The 22,429-nt window shown below is 55.4% G+C and overlaps 2 protein-coding genes across 2 annotated transcripts in view; one reads left to right on the top strand and one right to left on the bottom strand.

Annotated features, from left to right (window-relative positions):
- SCAP (SREBF chaperone) overlaps positions 1-20,888 on the top strand; it is a 35,636-nt gene extending 14,748 nt beyond the window's left edge. Inside the window, 19 exon segments of the mRNA XM_077777035.1 lie at positions 7,718-7,875; positions 8,662-8,882; positions 9,293-9,398; positions 10,052-10,224; positions 10,619-10,745; positions 12,213-12,325; positions 13,336-13,430; positions 14,676-14,774; positions 14,932-15,150; positions 15,978-16,354; positions 16,864-16,907; positions 16,910-17,033; positions 17,152-17,674; positions 17,769-17,854; positions 19,473-19,555; positions 19,662-19,828; positions 19,986-20,066; positions 20,249-20,455; positions 20,537-20,888. Of these exon segments, the coding sequence (XP_077633161.1) occupies positions 7,718-7,875; positions 8,662-8,882; positions 9,293-9,398; positions 10,052-10,224; positions 10,619-10,745; positions 12,213-12,325; positions 13,336-13,430; positions 14,676-14,774; positions 14,932-15,150; positions 15,978-16,354; positions 16,864-16,907; positions 16,910-17,033; positions 17,152-17,674; positions 17,769-17,854; positions 19,473-19,555; positions 19,662-19,828; positions 19,986-20,066; positions 20,249-20,455; positions 20,537-20,782 (3,249 nt within the window). The 3' untranslated portion in view covers positions 20,783-20,888.
- A 260-nt stretch (positions 20,889-21,148) lies between these two features.
- PTPN23 (protein tyrosine phosphatase non-receptor type 23) overlaps positions 21,149-22,429 on the bottom strand; it is a 30,855-nt gene continuing 29,574 nt past the window's right edge. Inside the window, 5 exon segments of the mRNA XM_077776960.1 lie at positions 21,149-21,611; positions 21,613-21,785; positions 21,864-21,977; positions 22,065-22,203; positions 22,288-22,392. Coding sequence (XP_077633086.1) covers positions 21,374-21,611; positions 21,613-21,785; positions 21,864-21,977; positions 22,065-22,203; positions 22,288-22,392 — 769 coding nt within the window. The 3' untranslated portion in view covers positions 21,149-21,373.

The raw sequence follows: 22,429 nt of genomic DNA, 5'->3' as shown, positions 1-22,429 counted from the left end.
TCCTTTAGCTCCACTCTTGATCTGCCTAACAGCTCCAGCAGCTTGAGCCCTATGTTCTTGGAATATCTAATCCAGTGCAGGATGAGGGGGTGCCAGGTTGTTTCTAAGTGAGGTAACCTGCCTGTCCCCAGCCTACATCCTGTGGTGAAGGAGGTGCTTCGTTGACTGGCTTCATCAGCTAGTTGTCTCCATCACTAGGCTTAAAACAAGAGAGGACCATTTCCAAAGGAAAATCAGGGGCTCAGCCATTGGGTGCAACAATGCAAGTACCTGCTGCCCACCAAGAAACTAGAACGTCCTTCATTCCTCTGTTCATTCCTGTATTCAGCGTATGTTTACTGCATGTCTGCAGTGTGCCCACAGGATGATCTAGGGGACACGTAGAGCCTCACAGCTTCTGGGGATATCTGTCTGGTTGGAAAGAGAAGACAAAGATGTCAGTTCAAAATACAATATATGTCAGAGGGACACAGGAGCCAACTGAAAGAGCTCCCAATGGCCAGTGCTAGAAAAAAAAGATATTTTGCAATAAAATAAGTAAAGTAGTATTGGACTATAACCCATAGTATAAAATAAATACCTTGAGTTCATATGATTGAATAAGGAAATGGGGGAGAATGGACAAATCTGGACAGAAATTCTAAATAACTTACATAAATACTCTGCCCTCAAGGGGCTAGAATATAACTCCTCCGTCTTAAGCATGGACTGTGCATAGTGACTTCCTTCCAAAGAATACTATATGGAGAGGGGGAGCAACGAATCACTTTATGGTGGGGAACCAGACAGATACCTCCCCAGCAAGGAGGTCAGGGGTCAGTCAGTGTCAGCAGTGAGTGATAGATCAGGCTGAGAGTCCATACCCTTGATGTGTGACAGGTGAGGTGCTCTACCTCTGGTCTCTCTCCCAGAAACCCATAACCCCAGCTGAATTATGAGAAGAACATTAGACAAAAACCCAGTTGAGGGACTTTTTATATAGTACCTGATCACTACTCCTTAAAACTGTCAAGGTTATCAGGGTGCCTTGGTGGCTCAGTCGTTTAAGTGTCCGACTTTGGCTCGGGTCATGATCTCATGGTTTGTGGGTTTGAGCCGCGTGTCAGGTTCTGTGCTGACAGCTAGCTCAGAGTCTGGAGCCTGTTTCACATTCTGTGTCTCCCTCTCTCTCTGACCCTCCCCTGCTCATGCTCGCTCGCTCTCTATCTCTCTCTCTCTCGGAAATAAATAAAACATTAAAAAAATTTTTTTAAACTGTCAAGGTTATCAAAAACAAAGAAATTCTGAGAAAATGACACTAAGGAAAACTAAGGAAACCAAATTTTCTTACTTTTTATCTAATGTCTTTTTTTCTCTCCCAAGATCCCATTTAAGGCACCACATTAACTTTAGTGGTCACTTTCCCTGTGGCCTCTCTTGGCTAAGACAGTTTCACAGACGTCCCTTATCTTTGATGACCTTGACAGTTTAGAGTAGCGGCCAGGTATTTTGTAGAGTGCTCCTCCAGTGGAGTTTGGTTTTCTCTAGATTACACTGGGGCTGTGGGTTTGGGGAAGACTGCAGAGGAGAAATGCCATTCTTTCCATATCCATCAGCCTCCTAAGTTATTATTTACATTCCCATACATTAAAGTTCAGTCTTCAGGCCATAAAGCTCTTGGCAGAAAATTTTAAAAAGGCTTTCTAATGGATGTATAGAGACGCCTCCCTGTGATTTTGCCTTTCCCAGATGACTCATGTCAAGTGCTTACTGTATTTGCATGTCTTCCTTTGGTGTTTTTAGGTGTTGCCCATTTTGAATGAAGTTGTTTGGATTTCTTTTTATTGAATTGTAAGTCTTTCCATATGCTGGAGATGGCTTTCTATACAGACCTTTTTCTCCCCTTTTGCTGGAGTGTCCCCACAGTGCAATGCCAGCTGCACTGTGCATTCTTGTCTTTGTGTGTCCTGCAGAGGGGACTCTGATCCATCCTGCCAGCTCCTGGTGCTCTGAGACAGGCCATCCTCTGTTGGAATCACTAACTGGTGGCCTTGTTGAGTTGAGAGGGGCACTTCTTTCTGGAAAGAGGGATGTTTCTACCAGAGGAAGAGAAGAGCAAAGCAGAAATGGTAGAGACTTGTCGTTTTGCACATGCATGTGACCTTGGGCAAGTTACTGAACACGTTCCTGCCCTCATTTCTGTATTCATAAAATGAGGATGATAATCATACCTACATTATACGCTGTCAGAGGATTACATGAAGGCATGCAAAAGCTTAGTGCAGTGCCTGACTTGTCTCTTGCATTTAACATGTTTGTGGCTAGCACTATTGTCATTGTCATTGATCACATCTGGCCAAAGTTCTGGAGCGTGACCAAAGTTCACATGCTTGGCCTGCCCTCTGGGATGCACAGGCCTGCACGCCTTATCCTTATCCTTCCTGCCACTGTCTCCAGGAAGCCCTCCCTAGCTCTCTTGCTGATGCATGCCATGCCTCCCCTCTGTGCTCTGTGTTTCCACCCGCTAGAGATCATGTTCTGTTCAAATGGGTGTAGTCGAATATTTTAACATAGTAGATGCTCAAGAAAGGCTTCTTGTTGAATAGAGAAACAGCACGGCTTATTTAGCACACCAAGAGTGTAAAGTGAGGCATTTTTCTTGGAGCATGGTAGGGTGATAAGGTGGGACCAAGGTGAATCCCGGGTTGTGGGGTTTCAACTTTAATTGTATGGGCAGTGGGAAGCCAGTCCCACAGAGGCAGTGGTGTGAGGAAAGTGGCAGTAACATCAGTAATAGTATTGAACTTGGAGAAACTTAGAGACGGAGGTAATCATGCTTAGGGAAACGGTGGGGGTGTGCAAGGGGTACAGGGGTTGATCTTCAGGAGATGCCATATCCAATTATAATAGTTTTAAGCCACACCGATATGACTACATATAACATGTTTTTGGGCACTTTGCTGGTTGGATATGTGTGTTGTTTTGTTTGGTCCTCACAGTGATGCAGTGAGGTCTGGAATTCCATCCCTATTCCCTAGTAAGGGACTAGGGCTTAGAGAATGTAGACGCCATTGTCCATGGCACACAGCTGGGGCTAGCACTAGAAGTTGAAACCAGGTGAGTCCCCTGAGACTGCCCTTCCCACCACACCACACCCCCTTACCTTCCCAGGGCTGGAGGACAAGGATCAGGATCCCCGTTTTCCAGAGGAGCTGAGTTAACAGGAATCCTCTGTCATGGTCTGAAGAGAGCTCCTGGGTGTGTCAGTGTAAAGATAACCTCCCTGGAGTTTGCTCTGTCTGCATGTAAAGGAAAGACTGTGCTGTAAACAAAACAAGCCTGCGGTCTCCTGCACTGGCCTGGCTCCCCGAGACCAGGTCATCATGAAACCTGAACTTCACACTAAGCCCCACCTGGCACCGTGCAGAGCTGGCTGGGCTGCCAGGGCCAGCGTTGGAGTGTTGTGGTGGCCGGCTGAGCCTCGACACAAGGTTTCGAAGGAACCCTGGTCAGGGGCCTCATACTGTGAATGCTGGTGGCCAGAGACCCCAGGCATCCCTAGGACCTCAGCTCCCCTCCTACACTGCTCATGTTGGGCCTTCCCATCTATTTTCTCTTCTCTGCGGAAACACTCATGGTTCCCAGCTACCCAGGCATGCTGGCTGTTGAGAAACAAGAGGATTGAGAATTGGACGGCCCTGGCTTTAATCCTGCCTCAGCTGTCTGTCAGCTGTGTCCTTGGACACATCCTGTTATCTCTCTGGGCCTTGGTTTTCTTATCTGGGTAGCTCTGGGTCTCCCAAGGCTGCACTCAAGGTATCAACCAAGGCTGTACTCCTCTCCAGGCCCAGGGTGGGGACGCCTGACTTTCATGCTCTCTCAGTGGCCTGAACAACGGGCTCCTTGCAGGCTCTTGAGCTAAGGGTCCTCACACCTCATCAGGTGTGGCCTGAAGTCCCGTTCAATTCCTTGCTTTGTGGACCTTCCAGAACAGCTGACACATGGCTGACTTCAGAGTGGTGGTTCCAAAAGAGGGGGGGCAGAGGAAGAATTTTGGTCTTTTTTCTCTTCCAACTTTCATTTTTGTGTGTGGCAAAATACAACATAAAATTTATACACCTTTTTAAGTGTATAGTGCACTGGTATTAAATATATTCATTTCTGCAACCATCCATCTCTATAACTTTTCATTTTGTAAAACAGAAACTTTGTACCCTTTAATACCCCAGCCCCTGGCATCCTTCATTCTTCTTTCTGTCTCTGTAAATTTCACTACTTTAAGTACCTCATATAAGTAGAATTTTACAGTACTGACTGGCTAATTTCACCTAGCATAACATCCTCAAGAGTCATAGTCTTGTGTAACCAAATCTCAGAAGTGACATGTTATTACTTTTGTCGTAGTCTGTTTGTCAGAAGCAGATCGCTAGGTGCAGCCCCCTCTCAAGGGGGCTTGCCTGTGGGCAGGAGCACCAGGAGATGGGGGTGACTGGGGCCGTGTCAGAAGACTGTCCGCCACAGCCTGCATCTAGTGAGGAGTCTGCCCTCTGTGCCTGCGGGCATCTGAATCCCCTGGCCCTTACTCTGCCTCCGTCACTCACTTTGGATACCACGTGTTGTGTCTGTTTCCATGTCTGTTTCTCACTTGAATATCCAGTAGTGATTATGATGGGGCCTGGTGCAGTGAGTGGTGGGCCCTGCCCACGTCTCCGCTACCCTTTAGGTGCCTGCCTGCCTGCTTTCCAGCCACCAGTATCTGTATCTCTTACGTCAGGATCTCTGGTGAAGACCTGAGGTGCTGGAGGACTCATGCCCCCTGGGAGCAACCCTCAAGCAGCAGCTGCAGGGGTTGGTATGTAATACCTCAGCTCTCTGATCCCTTAGGTGGGATGACTCCGCTAAACCCCATTACTGACACAGGTCACTTGTCCAGTAACACCTTTTGTTGGCTGCTTTCCCTCCCTTGTTCCTGCCCTTACTCTCCTCTTCCTGTATTTTCTGCATCTTTTACAAATAAACCACCTACCTTAGGGTCTGCTACTGGGGATCCCAAACTGAGATAGCGAATGACAAGAGTCAGGCCCGTGACTATTGAATAAACCACTGTAAGAGAATTTTGATGCCCAGAAGAGGGGGGTTGAGGGCACATATGTTGGGTGACAAGTTTGTTACAATCACGTTAAATGAGGGGACCGAGATCTTGGAAGAGTTGGAAAGACTTGGAATAGCTGCTTGGGAAGTTCTTTTGGAAGTCAGGGAGGGTGTTTCAAGAGGCTGCCAACAGAAGGAGGCTCAGCCAAGGCCGGGAAGCAGGGCTCTGCAGTGAGAATCACTGGTACATGGCTCTTGTCTGGTGAGGCTGGCCGCCTGAGGCCTGCACACAAAGGAGCCGTGGGTTTACCCAGTGCTGGTGGAAGGACAAAGGAGAGAGGGGTCGAGGGCGAAGGAGTTACATGTTCCTGTGAAAATCTGATGAAAGCATGGATCCTCTCCCCTTAAAATGATAATGGTGGTAATAATGTGTATACTTAAAAAAAAACTGGGGAACAGGGTGCTCCTAGAACTCCTAGAGCTATCCCTAGAGCCCAGGGAGAAGGTCTAGTTTCTGAGATACGTTCATTAAGTACTTCGTTGAAATCGTGGTCCGAATGGTCCCGGCTGGGGAGATGGTGCCTGGGTGGGAAGGGGGCTGGAGAAGAAGTGGAGGGCTCAGGAGCTAGAACGAGCTTCGCACCCACCCAGAAACTTAGGGTTCAGTTGCACAGGCTCAGTGGGCGTAAGGGTGGAGGTGGAGGGCAGAAGAGGTGGTATGTGCAGTCACAGCCTTGTGCCCAGTGGGAACAAAGCCGGGGATGGAGGCTCCCTGGTGTCATGCTGTCCCTGGATGGCACGCTGTGTCCTTCACAGGGTCTGAGGATGATTGCCCTGGGGGTGGCTCTCCTTTTAGAGCTGTTCGTCTCCAGACAGCTCCTCCCCACTCAGGCCTGTGTGAGGAGTTGTGTCAATGAGCTGCTTGCTGTTCAGGTCAGAGCCTGCGGCTGCTAGCTCCATCCAGGCTCCTCTGTGCCTTTGGGCAGCTTCTAGCAGCCTGAGTCTGGTGCAAATGACAAAGCAGGTGAGACCTTCTGTCCCCAGGACCTTTGTAAGACATGGCTTCATAAATGTAAACTTCACAAAGGGGTAGGGGGTTGCCTTGAGTTGTTCCTTTGTGCCCAGGGGCCCAGGAGGCCTTAACTTGCTGTTCATGTTCAGCATCCTGACCTCGGCTTGTGCGATAAACTGTAGTTGGGCATCGTCGAGTGGCTAAGTGACCTTTCACATACTTCCCCACCCTGTGGAGTCCCTGATGGCAACACAGGTGTGGGGATGGCCCCCTCAGCTCCCTCCAGCCGGCACCACAGCATGTCACAGCGGTGGACAGTCTTCCTTGCCTGCAGTTGGATGACACTGTAACTCCAGGGCAGCCTTCCAGAGCACTGCTTTCGTCTGGTCACCATCTCGGAGGCACTCAGGGGCTTTTCTTTGCCAACTGGCCAGAATCCAGACAGCTCAGTTGAGCGTCGTCATAGCCACTCCTCATTTTAGCTGTGGTGTGTGTTATTACCTGGCAGGACTCCTTTGTGCTGTCCAGTCTGGCCGTGCCCTCAATGCCCCTTGCTCCCCAGAGGCCCTCGCCGTCCGTCTCCTCCCATTCCTTCCCCACCTCGCGGCTCCGCTCACCTTCTCCCTTGGCTGTAATCTGGTCACGGCTAGTCCGGCACCTCGTTATGGGGGTGCTCCATGATGACTCCATCACCGGGAGTCCCTGCTTGCCTGTGACATGTCTGAACACTTTAGTCACGTAGGTGCCTGTTAGCTCCTTAAGGGCGGATGGCAAGTTTTAGGGAAAAAGCGTGTGATGTCCAGGGAAACGACCTGGGTTTGAGACCTTGTGCCACCCTGCAGGAGCCATGAAGCCCCAGCTAGTCACCTTGCGTCTCAAAGGACTGGTGTGGGGGACGTATGAAATGATATGCCATGCTGTTGATTGCTAACATTCCCAGTAATACCTAATCTCTGCATGTGCTGTTTATATACGTACGTGTATCCGTGTGGTGTGAGGTGTGTGTGCATCTTGATGCTGCAGGTGAATGTCAGTCACCCTTTTCACAATGAGGAAACTGAAATTCAGAGTAGTAAAAAAAAATGTTTCCAGGGCCATACACTTGGAGAGTTGGGATTTAAAATTGGGTCTTTTGGTCTTTAAAAACCACTGACCTGCAAGTGGCAGGATCAGCAAGACAGGCTGTACCCTGTTGGGGGCTGATGGTCCACTGTGAAGTGGGCAGACGTTTTCCATAGAGGGCTAGATGGTGGACATTTGAAGCTTTGTGGGTCACGGGGGTCTCTGTTTTGAACACTCACCTCTGCCATTGTGTGAAAGCAGCTGTGGAAAGTATGGAACGGAGTGGGGCTGGCTGTGTTCCAGTAAAACTTGATTTAGAAAAGCAGGTGCTGGGTTTGATTTAGCCTGTGGCTAATAGTCTGCCGACCCCTGATGTATTGGGAAGTGTGTAGGAATGTGGTTCGTAAATTGCAGAGAGCCTCTTGGAGATATCTTCACTTTTGAAGGCCTGTACTTTGGGCCCCACAGTGCTTTGCCCACAGTAGATGCTCAGTAAATCCTCAGTGAGTGAGGGCCCATTTCTCCCTCATGTGCCGAGCTGACCTTTTCACCCCTCCCCTGTTTCTTCTGCAGTACGTGGGAGCCCCCGTGGCTTATATCCAGCAGATATTTGTGAAGTCCTCGGTGTCTCCCTGGCACAAGAACCTCCTGGCAGTAGATGTGTTTCGTTCCCCTCTGTCCCGAGCATTCCAGCTGGTGGAAGAGATCCGGAACCACGTGCTGAGAGACAGGTATCCCTGTCAAAAGGTGGGCCGGGGGGTGCGGTCCTTGGTTTGACTCCACTGAGCCAGCCAGAGCTGCAGAAATTTCGCAAGGGAGAATGGCGGGTGAGCCACTGTCACATTCCTCAGCATCCTGGGGGCCACTGTGGCCCCACTACCCCTCGACCTACACGGATGGCACACATAGTTTCATCCTCAGGTCTCAGTAGGTGTCCACGGGGCTGAGCCTGTGACGAGCTGACAGGGAACTGCCTGCCTCATGCCCCAGATGGCTTATTGTCTGGCAATTATGAGATGTGGTTGTGGCGGTCATGGCCGAGCTGAGGAGAAGCACACTTCCCCTGGGGATTGCTTCTGAAGCCCCGGCCCTGGTGGTGTTCCCCAGCCCCCACGGGGTCTCTGAAGTGTGCTGGCTTCATAGCCTGCTTCACCTGCTGGGTTTTAGTTAGCTGAGGGCTTTGACACGCATTTTGGTGAATGAAGTGAAGCCTCTAATTTTCATCCTTGCTTCTCTGCCCACTGAATTGGCTGAGGTGCCTTAGTCGGTGGGAGGTTGTCCATGTTCCCAGAACTCACTTCGCAGAGAGACTTGTTCTCAAATGTTCTTTGAAGTTCAGTCAGTCACATGGTTTGGTTGTTGGCCACCTAGAAGAACTTTGTCCTGCTGCCCTAATCCTTAGGCTCTTAGAGATACCAGGCATCTGGGAACCTGATGACAGAAGGTCTCCCTGTAGCTACAGTGGGCCTGCCTGTGCTCGCAGATACAGCAGGTGCCTTGTCCTATGTCCTGAACAGTTCCGGGACCAGGGGCCTGGAGGATGTGTGCCTGCAGGTGACCGACCTACTGCCTGGCCTCAGGAAGCTCCGGAACCTACTTCCTGAGCATGGGTGCCTGCTGCTATCCCCTGGGAACTTCTGGCAGAATGACCGGGAGCGCTTCCATGCGGATCCTGACATCATTGGGACCATCCACCAGCACGAGCCCAAAACCCTGCAGACCTCAGCCACGCTCAAAGGTACCTCAGGCAGGTTCCCTAGGGGTCCACAGGGTGTCTGTTGGTCACTGTGTCCTTTTTTTTTTTTTTCTTTTTTTACTTCTGACAGAGAGAGAGAGAGAGAGAGAGCATGAGTAGGGAAGGATCAGAGAGAGAGGGAGATAAGAATCTGAAACAGACTCCAGGCTCTGAGCTAGCTGTCAGCACAGAGCCGGACGTGGGGCTTGAACCCATGAACTGTGAGATCATGACCTGAGCCGAAGCCGGACGCTCAACTGACTGAGCCACCCAGGCACCCCTACTGTGTCCTTTCTGATGGGTGCTCTGGCAGATCTGGGGTTACCCCATGTTTCTTAGGGTGGGGGAGGGGTCCTTGGCAGCTCTACAGCAGCTGCCTTCCTCTGTCAGTACCTGCTGGCTTCCATCTGCAGACTTGCTGTTTGGTGTTCCTGGGAAGTACAGCGGGGTGAGCCTCTACACCAGGAGGAGGATGGTCTCGTACACCATTACCCTGGTCTTCCAGCGCTACCATGCCAAGTAAGGCCATTGGCTCAGGGCTCCTGGCTGGGCTGTGGGATGGTATGAGGCTTTGAGTAGTCCGTTCTGGTCTGGGGTGTCCAGAATGCTCCCTGGGAACTTAGAGTTTTCAGGCCTCCTGTTGAAAGTTTATCTCTCTTAAATTGAGGGATGCTGTCTTTTCACATTTGAGTGGGGATGACCTGACTTCTGGTTAAGAATAGGGACTAAAGCAGGGCTGGCAATCTTAGTGTCCTGGTGCCTCCACTGGGCTTTCTTGAGCCTGTGGCAGGGGTCCCCAGCTGGAGACAACTGAGCGCCATGTGGCCTCAGGCCCTCCCAGCAAAGTGCTTTTAGGCAGCTCCCTAGCAAGAGAGAGAGCACAGGAGATGCCTCCAGTTGGCTGTCCTGGTGGGCATTTGGCATTGAGCTTGGCATTAATAGGTTGGGAAATGGATGTTGAAAAAGGAGTGGGGCAGGTGGGATGGGGAGCTCCTGAGACAACTTTGTAATTCTCCCAAGGCCCCTTGGAGACTGTAGGGAAATTCAGACACCCCAGAACAGCTCCCTCCATGATGGGGAGGAGGGAAGCCCTGATGGGCTTTCCTTTCAGGGATTGTCTTTGCCCCTGGCCCAGGAGGCCGGTCCATCTATCCTACCTGCTCCATAACCAGGTTCCTGAGCAGCCTGCGGACCCGTCTGATGCTCCTGCACCCCAGCCCCAACTGCACCCTTCGGGCGGAGAGCCTGGTCCATGTGCACTTCAAGGAAGAGATTGGCATCGCCGAACTCATACCCCTTGTGACCACCTACATCATCTTGTTTGCCTACATCTACTTCTCCACGCGTAGGTCCACAGCATGGAGGCTGGGGGCTTCCTCCAAGCTAACTGGGCATTCCAGACCGCCTGCTTCCCTGCCTCTGGAGGTGGCTTGGGGAGAGAGGTCAGACACCCAGGGCTTCATGCCCCAGCAGAGTTTTGATGGGGCTTGGGTGGGTCCATGGCTTCTTTGGCTTCTCAGGAAAAGACCTGAGAAGCGGTTCCTGGGTAGTGGTTCCCAAAAGACACACTTTTTCTCTGAGACTGGGAAGTATATGTGGCCATCCTTCTCTTTGGTTAAACCAGGGGCCGTCCCTTCCTCAGCTGTCAGGGCACACTCCTAGGACCTTTGCATACAAGGGCCCGTGTGAGTCAGGGTCTGGGGGAGATGCAGCCCTGATGTGCCCTCTCTGCCCTCCAGGCAAGATCGACATGGTCAAGTCCAAGTGGGGGCTGGCTCTGGCTGCCGTGGTCACAGTGCTCAGCTCACTGCTCATGTCTGTAGGGCTCTGCACACTCTTCGGCCTGACACCCACCCTTAATGGCGGGTAAGTCCCCACCAGGCTCCACTGAGCTTCAGGGAGTGCCCTCAGGCTGGAGAGCCCCTGGGCTTGGGTTACCCTGTATCTTCACGTTGTTATTTTGACATTTAAGAGGTACCTTTTACCTTTGCGTTACTGGGCTTGTATTCATACACATGTATATGTAGTTCATCTACATAGTACATAGGCATGTGTGTATGTACATATTGTATGTATTCATGTGTCTGTATTCATGTATTTGCTTTTGTGCTGTGTATATGTGTGTATATAGGTGTCTGTGTATGTGTGTTCATATATTACATATACTCCTGCATACTACTCCTTGATGGCTTGTGGTGCATATGCGTAGGAGTTTAAGAAAGGTACATTTCTTCCCTTTTTTACTATTAAAACATTTAAATGACCAATAGAATAGGTCATTTCAGAGTAAGTTTTTAAAACACCACAAGCACAGGGGCACCCTGGTGGCTCCGACGGTTGAGCATGTGACTCTTGCTTTTGGCTCAGATCATGATCTCACGGTTTGAGTCCTGCATGAGCGCTGCACTGTCAGCACGGAACCTGCTTGGGATTCTCTGTCTCCCTCTCTCTTTATGTGCCCTCTCTCTCAAAAATAGATGGATAAACATCATTTTTTTAAAAAAAAGACACAAGCACACTTGAATTTGCCGCTTTTGCTTTCTTCTGTCCTTTCTTTCCAAGTCGGTTGGAAGCCATGTCTTCTATTCCCCGCCCACCTGTCGGCTAGTAGTCACTGACTGGCTGTCCCCTCCCAGGCTTGTCAGGCCCGTTACAGAAACAGCAATGTGTTCTCTGTTATTTCCCTTGCTTGTAGAACACTTGCTTCCTTTCCTGAACCTGATGCGAAAACCCCTTGCCCTGTGGTGGGCTGTTGTGCCCTCCTCAGAGCCCTCATTTCCACTGCCTCCCAGCAGGGATCCTGTGAGGCGTACCTCAGCTGGTGTGCCCTGTCTCTCCTAGTTCATCATCAGTGTTGTGAGCCTGGGGTCCCAGAGAGCTGGTAGTTTTCTTTAGGACCAGTTCTCCAAACAGCCTCTCCAGAGCCGAGCAGGGCTTGGGGCTCCTCTCGGTCTCCTTCCACTTAGTCCTGATGGCTTGGCCGGCAGTGCTACCGGTCCCGGCCATGGTCCTTTCCTCCGGCCAGCAGAGTTGCGTGTGGGAAAAGGCTTCTCTGACAGCTGGGGGCTCCTCTGGCCCTCCTTCCGCTGTGCTGCATAGAGGGAGGCAGGGATGCTTGCCGGCGTGAAAGCCCAGAGCTGGGTAGGCAGATGCCCTGTGTGGCACAGCGGGAGAGTCTAGGGCTTCTGCTCTGTGCTTCTGGAAGTCACTCAGCAGCCTCCCACTCCAGGCTTTAAACCCTGCAGCCCTACTGTGGCCCAAACCTGTTGAGAACCAGCATGTGTTGGGGGCCCTTCTCAGCACTGTCCTCACCCTCTCCCTCTCTGTCCTCAGAGAGATTTTCCCCTACCTTGTGGTGGTTATTGGGTTAGAGAACGTGTTGGTGCTCACCAAGTCTGTGGTCTCGACCCCAGTGGACCTCGAGGTGAAGCTGCGCATTGCCCAAGGTAACACGGCCAGCTGTGGGGGTGCGCCAGGGAGGGCGGGTGAGTGGTCTGAGCTGGGCCCCCTCCTGTGGGGGAGACGGGGAGCCCCAGAAATCGCCCTTGCTCTGCCCTCTAGTGTAATCTGGTGTGGGCCACCAGGCCTTGGCAGCTTGTTAGCGTGTGCCCTGAGGAACCAGAGAGTTGCTGGACTTTACTTTGTCCTGGTTCACGTGTCATTAAGAACACAAACTGGACTCTGTTGCGGGACTTGTGTGTTCGGCGGCCCTTTGTCCAGCCCGTTACATGGTGCTTTCTCTCCCCGCCACACTCCACCACACTGGGCTCGGGCTTCTGCGGCTGCTCACTTTAGAGACGCTGCTTCCATGGCTGCCAAAAAAGGCCCTGTGGGCTCAGTGCCAGGAGCTGGGAACGGGGGTTCTGAGGAAAGTGGGCAGAGAGCCTAGGCCTGAAAGTCTCAACTGTTGCACTTCCTTCTCTGGACCCCAGGTCTGTGGGAACAAGGCCAAGGGTAGGCTGTTTATTCATTCAAGGAACCTTTGTGAGCCTCTGTGAGAGGCCAGGCCCTGCACTAGATGGGGAGCTCTGAGGACATGAGGGGATGTGGCCCCTTCCCCCCCAGGGGCTCACCGTGGGGGAGGGGTGGAGGAAGAGCGCAGCTGGCACTTCCATTGCTTGGACCTCTGCCACATGTGGGCAGGCACACTCACATCGTGCCCATGCCGACCCGATGAAACAATTCATGGAGGTTGGCTGTGCCAGAGTGGGTGGCACTTAACTTTCCTCTTGGGTCTGCTCATCTTGGCACCCTGCCTCTCCCTTCCTCTGTCCCCTCCCCCCCCAACTCCCTTGCCCGTGGTGGCTGTGCAGCGACGGCAGCACCTGGAGCCTGGGCACCAGAGGGTCCCAAGCCTGGGGCAGTGTGGTAGAATGGCATGCCTCGCCCCTCTGAGGAACACAAGGCTGTGCACAGACGTGTGCTGGCCCCACGGCCCTGTTGTTGTCCTCTGCAGGCCTAAGCAGCGAGAGCTGGTCCATCATGAAGAACATGGCCACAGAGCTGGGCATCATCCTCATTGGCTACTTCACCCTGGTGCCCGCCATCCAGGTAAGGCCCCAGGGCTGCTGCTTGAGTGAGCATGGAAGCAGATACCCAGGTCCCTAGCTGTGCAGCTCTGTGCAGGGTGCACCCTTCTCGACAGAGACACCCTCACCTGGGAGATGGGACCTCTCTGCTGCTAGGATGGTGGTTCTGTGTACAGAGTGCTACTGGCAGGCCTGGTTCAGGGGGTTCTCAGCCCGGTTCCAGTCAGACCTGTTTCTCATTTCTCAGGCAGAAGCACCATGGGGCCCCTGAACTGGTGGCTTCCTCTCTCCTAGGCTTAGCCCTGACCCCCATATGTGGCCTTTGGACACATGGCCCCCCACAGGAAGGCCACCAATTATTGCTCACAGTGGCTCCTACTCCTGGCCAGGTGCCTCACTCAGCTGTGGGGCTGTGACCAGGCAGAGGAGGACCTCCACTGAGCCAGAACCCAGACTCAGTGACCGTTTCTAGAGGGCTTGGAGGAAGGGAGCACTGTCCTCCCCGTCCTTCCCCAGGGCTGGCGGGCCTACTGAGCTATAGGGGTGAGCAGAGAACAGAGGGCTGCAGGCTTTTCCAGAGGACCCAGAGGACCCACATTGCCATCTTGGGACATTGGAGCAGACATGGCCACTGTGCTAGGCCCCTCCTCTCCCCCCAGAGTCGAATGGCAGCTGTGGTGAAGGGCAGGGGAGGAAGGCTGAAATGTGAGCAGATTCCATCTGTTGTCAGAGCTCGGGGAGCAGAGACCACCTCTTTTCAGTTTCAGGACAGAAATTAATTCCCTCCTATCCTCTCACCCACTGTGGGTGGTCCCTTGCAGTCACTGGCCAGGAAGCTTTCCCAGAGCCCTGATGGTGGGTCAGGCCTGGGCTCCGGGCAGGGGGTTGGTCACAGCATTTGAGCTGAGCCAGGAGGTTAATGGGGAAGGGCGTTTGGGGGAGCAGGCTGGTGGGGCTCCGAGCTTTCAAGGTTGGATCAGGCTCTCCTCTCTAGGGGGATTGGAAGGTTTAGGGAGAGCACACACCCTTCAGCCTTCTGTGCATAAAGGTGCATGTGAGGGGTCTCTGCTGCCCCCTGGTGGGGAGGTGGGAGCAGCTGGCACTGTCTCTCCTTGGCTACTCCCAGACTCAGAACTTACTAGCATCTCTTTCTTTGCTGGGCTCTGCCTGCCACCGGTCTGCAGATTCTGAGGTGCCCGCAAGCAGGGAGTTGCTTCTTGGGTGCTAGGCCCATGATGTCATCGTGTCCCCTCATCTCTGATTCCAGGAGTTCTGTCTCTTTGCCGTTGTGGGCCTGGTGTCAGACTTCTTCCTTCAGATGCTGTTTTTCACCACTGTCCTATCCATTGACATTCGTCGGATGGAGGTAGGAGTCCCACCTGCCTCACCCTTGGCCCTTGGCATGCCCAGGGCTTATAGGGTGAGAGCAGTGCAGGCCTTGGTCAGGGGCAACCTCCCCTCCCCTCCACCATGGGCAGCCCCTGGACAACAGCCTCGAGCCCTGACTACTGTGCCCCCAACAGCTAGCGGACCTGAACAAGCGGCTGCCCTCTGAGGCCTGCCTGCCCCCAGCAAAGCCAGTGGGGCGGCCGGCACGCTTCGAGCGGCAGCTGGCTGTGCGGCCATCCACACCCCACACCATCACGCTGCAACCGTCCTCCTTCCGAAACCTGCGGCTCCCGAAGAGGCTGCGTGTCATCTACTTTCTGGCCCGCACTCGCTTGGCACAGCGCCTTATCATGGTACGTGCCACCCGTTCCCTGCCCTCCGAGGGCCAGCACTTCGTTACCTCCACACTCTTGCTCTTTGCCTTGGAGGTGAGGGGTGCACCTCAGGCCATTATGGCCCCATGAAGCCTGTGTTTGGGAGGCTGCCCATCACACTTTCCTGGCCAGACGCTGGTGGCTTCTGAGGTAAAGCCCATCTCTGGGAGAAGCAGCCCCGGGGGCATCAGAAGAGTCATCATCTCTCTAGAGGGACCCAGGACAGGAGCCTGGTGGATGGGGTGGAATCACCATAGTCCCCTGAGCAGAGTTCTCCTGCTGCATAGCGTGCAGGCATCAGAAAATTCTGGCCAAAATAATTCACTGGCTAGGCTGGGGGTGAGGGGTGGGTGGACAGAGGAGCAGGGCTGGCTGCTGGCCAGCCGCGGTGCGCCCATGGAGCTGCAGTGAGAGGGAGCAAGGCTGAGGTCCTCTGAGGACGGGGCACCCATAGGTGTCTCTGGAATAGGTCAGCCAGCTGGTCTGGGAATGGTGGCCACTTTCTGAGATGGGGATTGGGGAAGTTCTGAGGGTGCCTTTTGTGTTTCTAGGCCAGAAATACAAAGGTTTCTAGGAAACCCAAACTATGACCATAGAAAGGGAACTAGGTCCCTCTAATGGCAGTTGGCCCAGGTGGTAGTGAAAGGACTTGACAAGGCAGAGGGAAGACAGATTGGGGCCTGTGTCCTCTCCCCACCCCTAGGCCTGAGGTCCCTGTGTTGCTTCCTCTTGGCACAATGGTCAACGCTGCTGGGGCTCGGGGCCACCCAGGGGCCATGCTGAGCACCCAATGCCCCCCCTTGCAGGCCGGCACGGTTGTCTGGATCGGCATCCTGGTGTATACAGACCCGGCAGGGCTGCGCACCTACCTTGCTGCACAGGTGACAGAACAGAGCCCGCTGGGCGAGGGCCCCCTGACTCCCATGCCTGTGCCCAGTGGCGTGCTGCCCGCCAGCCACCCGGACCCTGCCTTCTCCATCTTCCCTGCTGATGCCCCTAAATTGTCGGAGAACCAGACGTTGCTGGGAGAGCCCCTCGAACCTGGGGGTCCAGCAGAGGGCGCCCATGATGGCCCAGTTCCAGAGGTCACCTGGGGGCCTGAGGATGAGGAACTTTGGAGGAAACTCTCCTTCCGCCACTGGCCTACGCTCTTCAGCTACTACAACATCACCCTGGCCAAGAGGTGAGCTGGGCTGTGTCAGGTGCCACCTCCCCACTTGGTGTTAGCTCACCGGCCCCAGAGCATCCCTTCCTCCTCTGGTGGGAGACCCACTGGTTTGACTTCTGTGTTTCCTTTCAGAGAAATTGCATAGGGTTGTGAAGTAGGAACTAGCGCTCCAGACAGCCACAAACCAACTCAGCAGCATTGGGCTGTGCTCTGGGGAGTCCCAGGCCGCTGCCAGCCCCTTGCTGGAATGAGATCGACCCGCTGGCCTTTGCCCACTCTGTGCCATGATGGGTGGTGGAGGCGGCCATAGGATGGTCCTGTGGGTACTGCTGTCTGTACCAGAGCAGGGTTGGGTGTTGGGAGCCGGGCTGGGAGGGACAGGACAATACACTGCGCCCCCCGCCCCCAAGACCGTTCCCAGAGAGGGCTTGGAGTCCTGCAGGTTGAGCAAGTCTGCCTGGCCAAAGGGGAGGGGCCCTTCTGAAGGCACTCCGCTGACCCCTGCCCCCCCCACCCGCCCCCAGGGACCTCAGCCTGCTGCCTGTCATCCCGGTCACGCTGCGCCTCAACCNCGGCACCCTCAGGACGGCCGCAGCGCCTGGCCCCCGCGGCAGCCTGGGCCGGGTGGACCGTGGGAGGCCGGTCCCAGGGCGCCGGGGACAGCTCAGGCCCACGGCGACGTCACCCTGTACAAGTAAGGCCCGGGAGGTGGGGGGTATTGGGATGGCCNCCCTCCCCCCTCCTTCCCCAGCCCCTGCCTGCCTGTCACCCCACTCCGTCCTCACTCTATCATCCCGGCCCACCCCCCACAGGCAGCGCCGCGATAGTGGCGTTGGCAGCACGTTCGAGGCTCAAGAGAGCTGGGAACGACTGTCCGACAGCGGGAAGGGGGGCCCTGAGGAGCCCGGGGACAGCCCTCCTCTGCGGCACCGCCCCCGAGGCCCTCCGCCGCCCACCCTCTTCGGGGACCAACCAGACCTCACCTGCCTGATCGACACCAACTTCTCGGCACAGCCTAAGCTCTTGGAACCCGCGCAGCCGGAGCCCCGGCACCGGGCCGGCTGCAGCCGTGCTCGTGAGGGCCCGGGCTATGACTTCAGCCGCCTGGTGCAGCGCGTGTACCAGGAGGATGGCCTGGCTCCTGGGCCCACGCCCACCCTGCGCCCGCCTTCCCCTGGGCCCGGGCCGTCCCTGACCCCCGAGGAGGAGGGGGGCTATCCTCCGGAGAAGGGCTCCCCGTCCCTGGCCTGGGCCCCCAGTGCAGACGGCTCCATCTGGAGCCTGGAGCTGCAGGGCAGCCTTATCGTGGTGGGGCGGAGCAGCGGCCGCCTGGAGGTGGGTAGGGGCCCCGGGGTGGGCAGAGGGCTGTCCCCGCGCGGCTTTGAGGGCCTCTCAGGCCCCCAGGTGCTCACTGCCTTTGGGCCTGCAGGTGTGGGACGCCATCGAGGGCACGCTGTGCTGCAGCAGCGAGGAGGTGTCATCAGGCATCACTGCGCTCGTTTTCCTGGACAAGAGGTGAGCACACTGGGCTGCTTGCCCTGCCCTTTGATGTTCCCTTCCTCATCCCCTCCTGGTACTCAGCCCCCCGGTACCAGTGAACAGTGGGTAAACCACTCAGTGGGGGTGGGGGGGGTGACACCTAAAGCCCTCAGAATAGGCCCTTGATCCTCACTGTGACTGTGTGTGAGAGGGAAACCGTGGAGTTTTCCCCCATTAGCCTATCAGTACTGACCTGGTCAGGTCTTGGCTGCGTTTTCAGTGGCTGAAAAATGCCTTTTAGCAGAATTTTCTTGTGAAAATGTCCTTTTCTGGTTGGTGCTGGACACTTCCCTCGCTTCTTTCTTCGGCATGCCTATTGGCTGTGGGTGCTCCCTGGGCTCTGTCTGCGCCCACTCTCTGCGGGCTCGGCCACCAGAGCTTTCGCTCCCCATTCTGGGCTCATAAACCCAGGTCTTGCTGCAGCCAGATACCTCCCGCTCAACACGTCACCTGTCAGTCCATGTGGCCCTACCCTCCAGGGTCCCTCACATCTAAGCTAGAGCTGGAGCTGTTTTCTTCTCGGGGCCAGGGTACCCATTGCCCTTTGCTCTCTGGTTCTGGTGGCTGCTGTTACTTTTGTCCCACTAGGCTGTGCTTGCACAGGCGGTGGCTGACCTCCTCCCCCCCAACCTGGCCAAGTTCATTGGGTTCCTCCACACTTGGAAATTCTTCCCCTTGCTTGTTTTCTCGGGCTTAGGGAAGCCCCCCCCAGGTCTCAGCCCAGCCCTCCGACACCATGCTTTTGCAGGCTCTGGCTCAGACCCTTCAAAGTCAGGGCTTCTAGGCCTTTTGCTGGAGTAAGATTTTATTTTATTTACTTTTTAAAAACTTTTAATGTTTACTTTTGAGAGAGAACAAGCACGGGAGGGGCAGAGAGACACAGAATCCGGAGCAGGCTCCAGGCTCTGTGCTGACAGCAGGGAGCCCGATGCAGGGGCTCCAACCCACAAACTGTGAGATCATGACCTGAGTCAAAGTCAGATGCTTAACCAACTGAGCTACCCAGTGTCACCTAGGAGTAAGATTTTAAGCTCCACTCACTTTGAAGTTTTAGGGCCACTGGGCAAATGTCCCCATCTCTGCTCAGGAATTCTGAGCTGTGAAGAAAATCTTTGTGGAAAAAGGAAGTCGAGTGGGTAGTGCTTAGATTGAAGCTGCTTTAAGAGGGTGGAGACAGCAGTACCTTCTGTGGCTCCAACACTCAGCCTCCTCTTGGAGCCGATTCCCCCTTCTCTGAAGCCCCTCCATTAGCTCCAGGCTGTGGAGGCAAACCCCACCCCCCACATGCTTGTTTTTTTTTTAGTTTCCAGTCTTATGTGATTGTTCTCCTGGTACCACTTCACCCATTATCCTCCATGACCACCTTGAGAGGTGGGTAGTTGTCCCATTTCACAGATGAAGAAACTGAGGCAAAGAACAGAATTGTAACCTGGGTCCCTCAGCTTCAGCATGTGCCCCAGCCCCCTGCACTTGCATCTTGGCCTAGATCCCTACGTCTCTGTTCCCATATGCCCACTGGAGTTGACCTGTCGGGTGCTAGGCAGCAGGCCTGGGCGTTCTGAGGGAGGGCCCATCAGCAGCCACTCTTTTCCAGGATCGTGGCTGCCCGGCTCAACGGTTCCCTGGATTTCTTTTCCTTGGAGACCCGCACTGCTCTCAGCCCCCTGCAGTTCCGAGGTCAGAGGGCCTGTGCTGGGTGGTTGTCTGCACCCGGTGGGTGAAGTGCGGTAGCTGCCTGCAAGGCAGCTTCTTGGAGATCCCTTACTGGGCCGGTTGTCCCCAGGGACCCCAGGGCGGAGCAGTTCCCCTGCATCCCCTGTGTACAGCAGCAGTGACACGGTAGCCTGTCACCTGACCCACACGGTGCCCTGCGCACACCAGAAACCTATCACAGCCCTGAAGGCTGCAGCTGGCCGACTTGTGACTGGGAGTCAAGACCACACGCTGAGAGTGAGTCAGCTCCCATCTCTTGGGTGCTGGGTGGCCCCCCACAGGTGATGGGAGCATTTGGGGGTCAGCCAGGGAGAGGATGCAGAAGGGATTTCTTGGCCAAAATGTCATTGGGAAAATGCCAGAGGTCAGAACCTGATGTCCATCCCTGCCCCAGGTGTTCCGTCTGGAGGACTCCTGTTGCCTCTTCACCCTGCAGGGCCACTCGGGGGCCATCACAACGGTGTACATTGACCAGGTGAGAGGGCCACGGGTGGGGTGTAGGGATACCAAGCCATGGGTTTTGTTTCTGATTCTGGGCATCTGGCCCTCAGAACCTTCTGGGAAGCAGTGAGGACCCCCACTCCCAGGGCACTGGGACACCCTTGGGCGCAAAGGTGTTCCACAAATGACCCAGCTCCCCTGGGCCTATTCCTCTAGACCATGGTGCTGGCCAGTGGAGGACAAGATGGGGCCATCTGCCTGTGGGATGTGCTGACTGGCAGCCGGGTCAGCCACATGTTTGCTCACCGTGGGGACGTCACCTCCCTCACCTGTACCACCTCCTGCGTCATCAGTAGTGGCCTGGATGATCTCATCAGCATCTGGGACCGTAGCACAGGCATCAAGCTCTATTCTATTCAGCAGGTGGGCACATTGGGGGCAGCAGGACTGTTGGTGTTTTAGAGAGGGATTCAAGACACTGACTTCTCCTGTCTTTGCCTCCAGGACCTGGGCTGTGGAGCAAGCTTGGGGGTCATCTCTGACAACCTGCTGGTGACTGGTGGCCAGGGCTGTGTCTCCTTTTGGGACCTAAACTACGGGGACCTGTTACAGACAGTCTACCTGGGGAAGAACAGTGAGGCCCAGCCCACCCGCCAGATCCTGGTGCTGGACAATGCCGCCATTGTCTGCAACTTCGGCAGCGAGCTCAGCCTGGTATACGTGCCCTCTGTGCTGGAGAAGCTGGACTGAGTGGGGGCAGGATCAGTGGTGCAGAGCTAAGTCTTCTGGAAGTTGCCTCGGAACTGTTCCGCCTAGTTCATTGTAATAATAAAGTTTTTTTTTTTTTTAAATCCCATCTGCCATGGGCCTTTTGAGCCACTTGAATTTTGCCCTAGAGCTCTGCTGCACCACTTCTGCATGCCCTCCCTGTGCACGACTGTGCAGGGGTGGAGCAAGCGAGCGCCACCGACCTTCTTAACCTTCCCAAGGTGTGGATGCCAAGGGTGGCCCTGCCATCATCCTGCCACCTGCCCACATCCAAGCTTGCTAAGAGGTTCCACTGAGATTCAGGCTCCCTCCCTAAGGCAGCAGTGGGCAGACACTGGCCACAGAACGGGTTGGTTGATTACTTTAATAGCAAAGAGCTGAAAAATGTCAGGTCCCCCAAAGGAGCAGAACTTGACCCCAAAGCCCGTGATACATCTCATCCCCACAGGGGTGTGGGCTGGGCCAGGCAGGGCTGAAGGCAGCTGGAATGGGAGTGAGAGGCCAGGCCCACCTGAGAGGCGCTGCTAGGCATCGGAGATGATGTAGTGGAAGGACTAGGCAGGCAAAGCCTGTTCAGGTCTTGTTCAGTGTCCAGAGCGGATCCAGAAGGCTAAGGGGGTCATCGGTGGGCCTGGCAGCCCGCAAACCCTGCCCATTGTGGGCCTGCAGAAAGTTCTGCTTGCTCATCCGCTGCTTTCCTCGTAAGGAGCTGTCCAGGGAGAAGGCCTCCGGAGTTAAGGAGGCCAAGAGCTCCAGGGAAGAGGAGGGGGGGCCCACGTTGGGGGCCTCAGGTGCTGGCTGTTCCTCCTCANGGGAGGCTGGGGGGCGGCAGGCCTGGGGGCTCCTCAGGGCCTGGGAGGCCAGCAGCGGGAGAATCGAGGCCCCCAGGAGGCCGGATGCTGAGCTTGGCGATGGTGGCCTGGATGGAGCTGATGGGCACGTCTCCACCGAGGACCAGGTCCTGGGAGTCCTGAGGAAGGTGATTCTGTGCAGACAGAAGCGTGTGAGGACGAGTCCACCAGGCTGGGGGCGGCCCAGCCACCCCCAGGGGCTCCTTCCTCACCTTCTGACTGATGCCTGTGCCGGCCGGAGCCCTGCCCGGAGGGGGCACACCGTGGCGCTGCAGCACCTGCTCCACGTGTCTCACGACCGCCTCATGGCAGAACCTGAGGTGCAGCTGCGGCGGCGTCCCCATCAGTTGGGCGGGGCCTCGCCTCCCCGGAGGCAAGGGACCCCACCCAGAGCCCACCAGCCAAACCCTTACTTTCTCCTGCAGCATGTGTTTCCTCTGCTGCCGCATGCGCCGCACCAGCCGGGGCAGCTCGGGGATCCCGTTTCCGGCCTCTACCTCCTGCACAGCGGCGTAGAGCAGCGCAAAGGCCCCAGTGCGGCCCACCCCGGAGCTGCGGCGGGAAGGGGGGGCGGGGCGTGAGCCGGGGGGCCAGACGACCCCTGCGGGGACGTGCCCACACCCGCGCGTGCCCTACCTGCAGTGCACGATGACCGGCGTGTGCAGGGGCCGCTGATGCAGGTAGTGCGCATGCACCTCCTGGATGAAGCGCAGCAGGTTGCTGGGGCTGTCGGGCAGACCTCTGGGGAAGGGGGGGGGCAGACCTGTGAGCCACACCC

This window comes from Crocuta crocuta, unplaced genomic scaffold (assembly GCF_008692635.1).
Source record: "Crocuta crocuta isolate KB4526 unplaced genomic scaffold, BGI_CrCroc_1.0 scaffold77, whole genome shotgun sequence".
Classification (NCBI taxonomy): Eukaryota; Metazoa; Chordata; class Mammalia; order Carnivora; family Hyaenidae; genus Crocuta; species Crocuta crocuta.
Note: the sequence above shows the minus strand (reverse complement) of the source record. Positions and strands in the feature narration are given on the sequence as shown.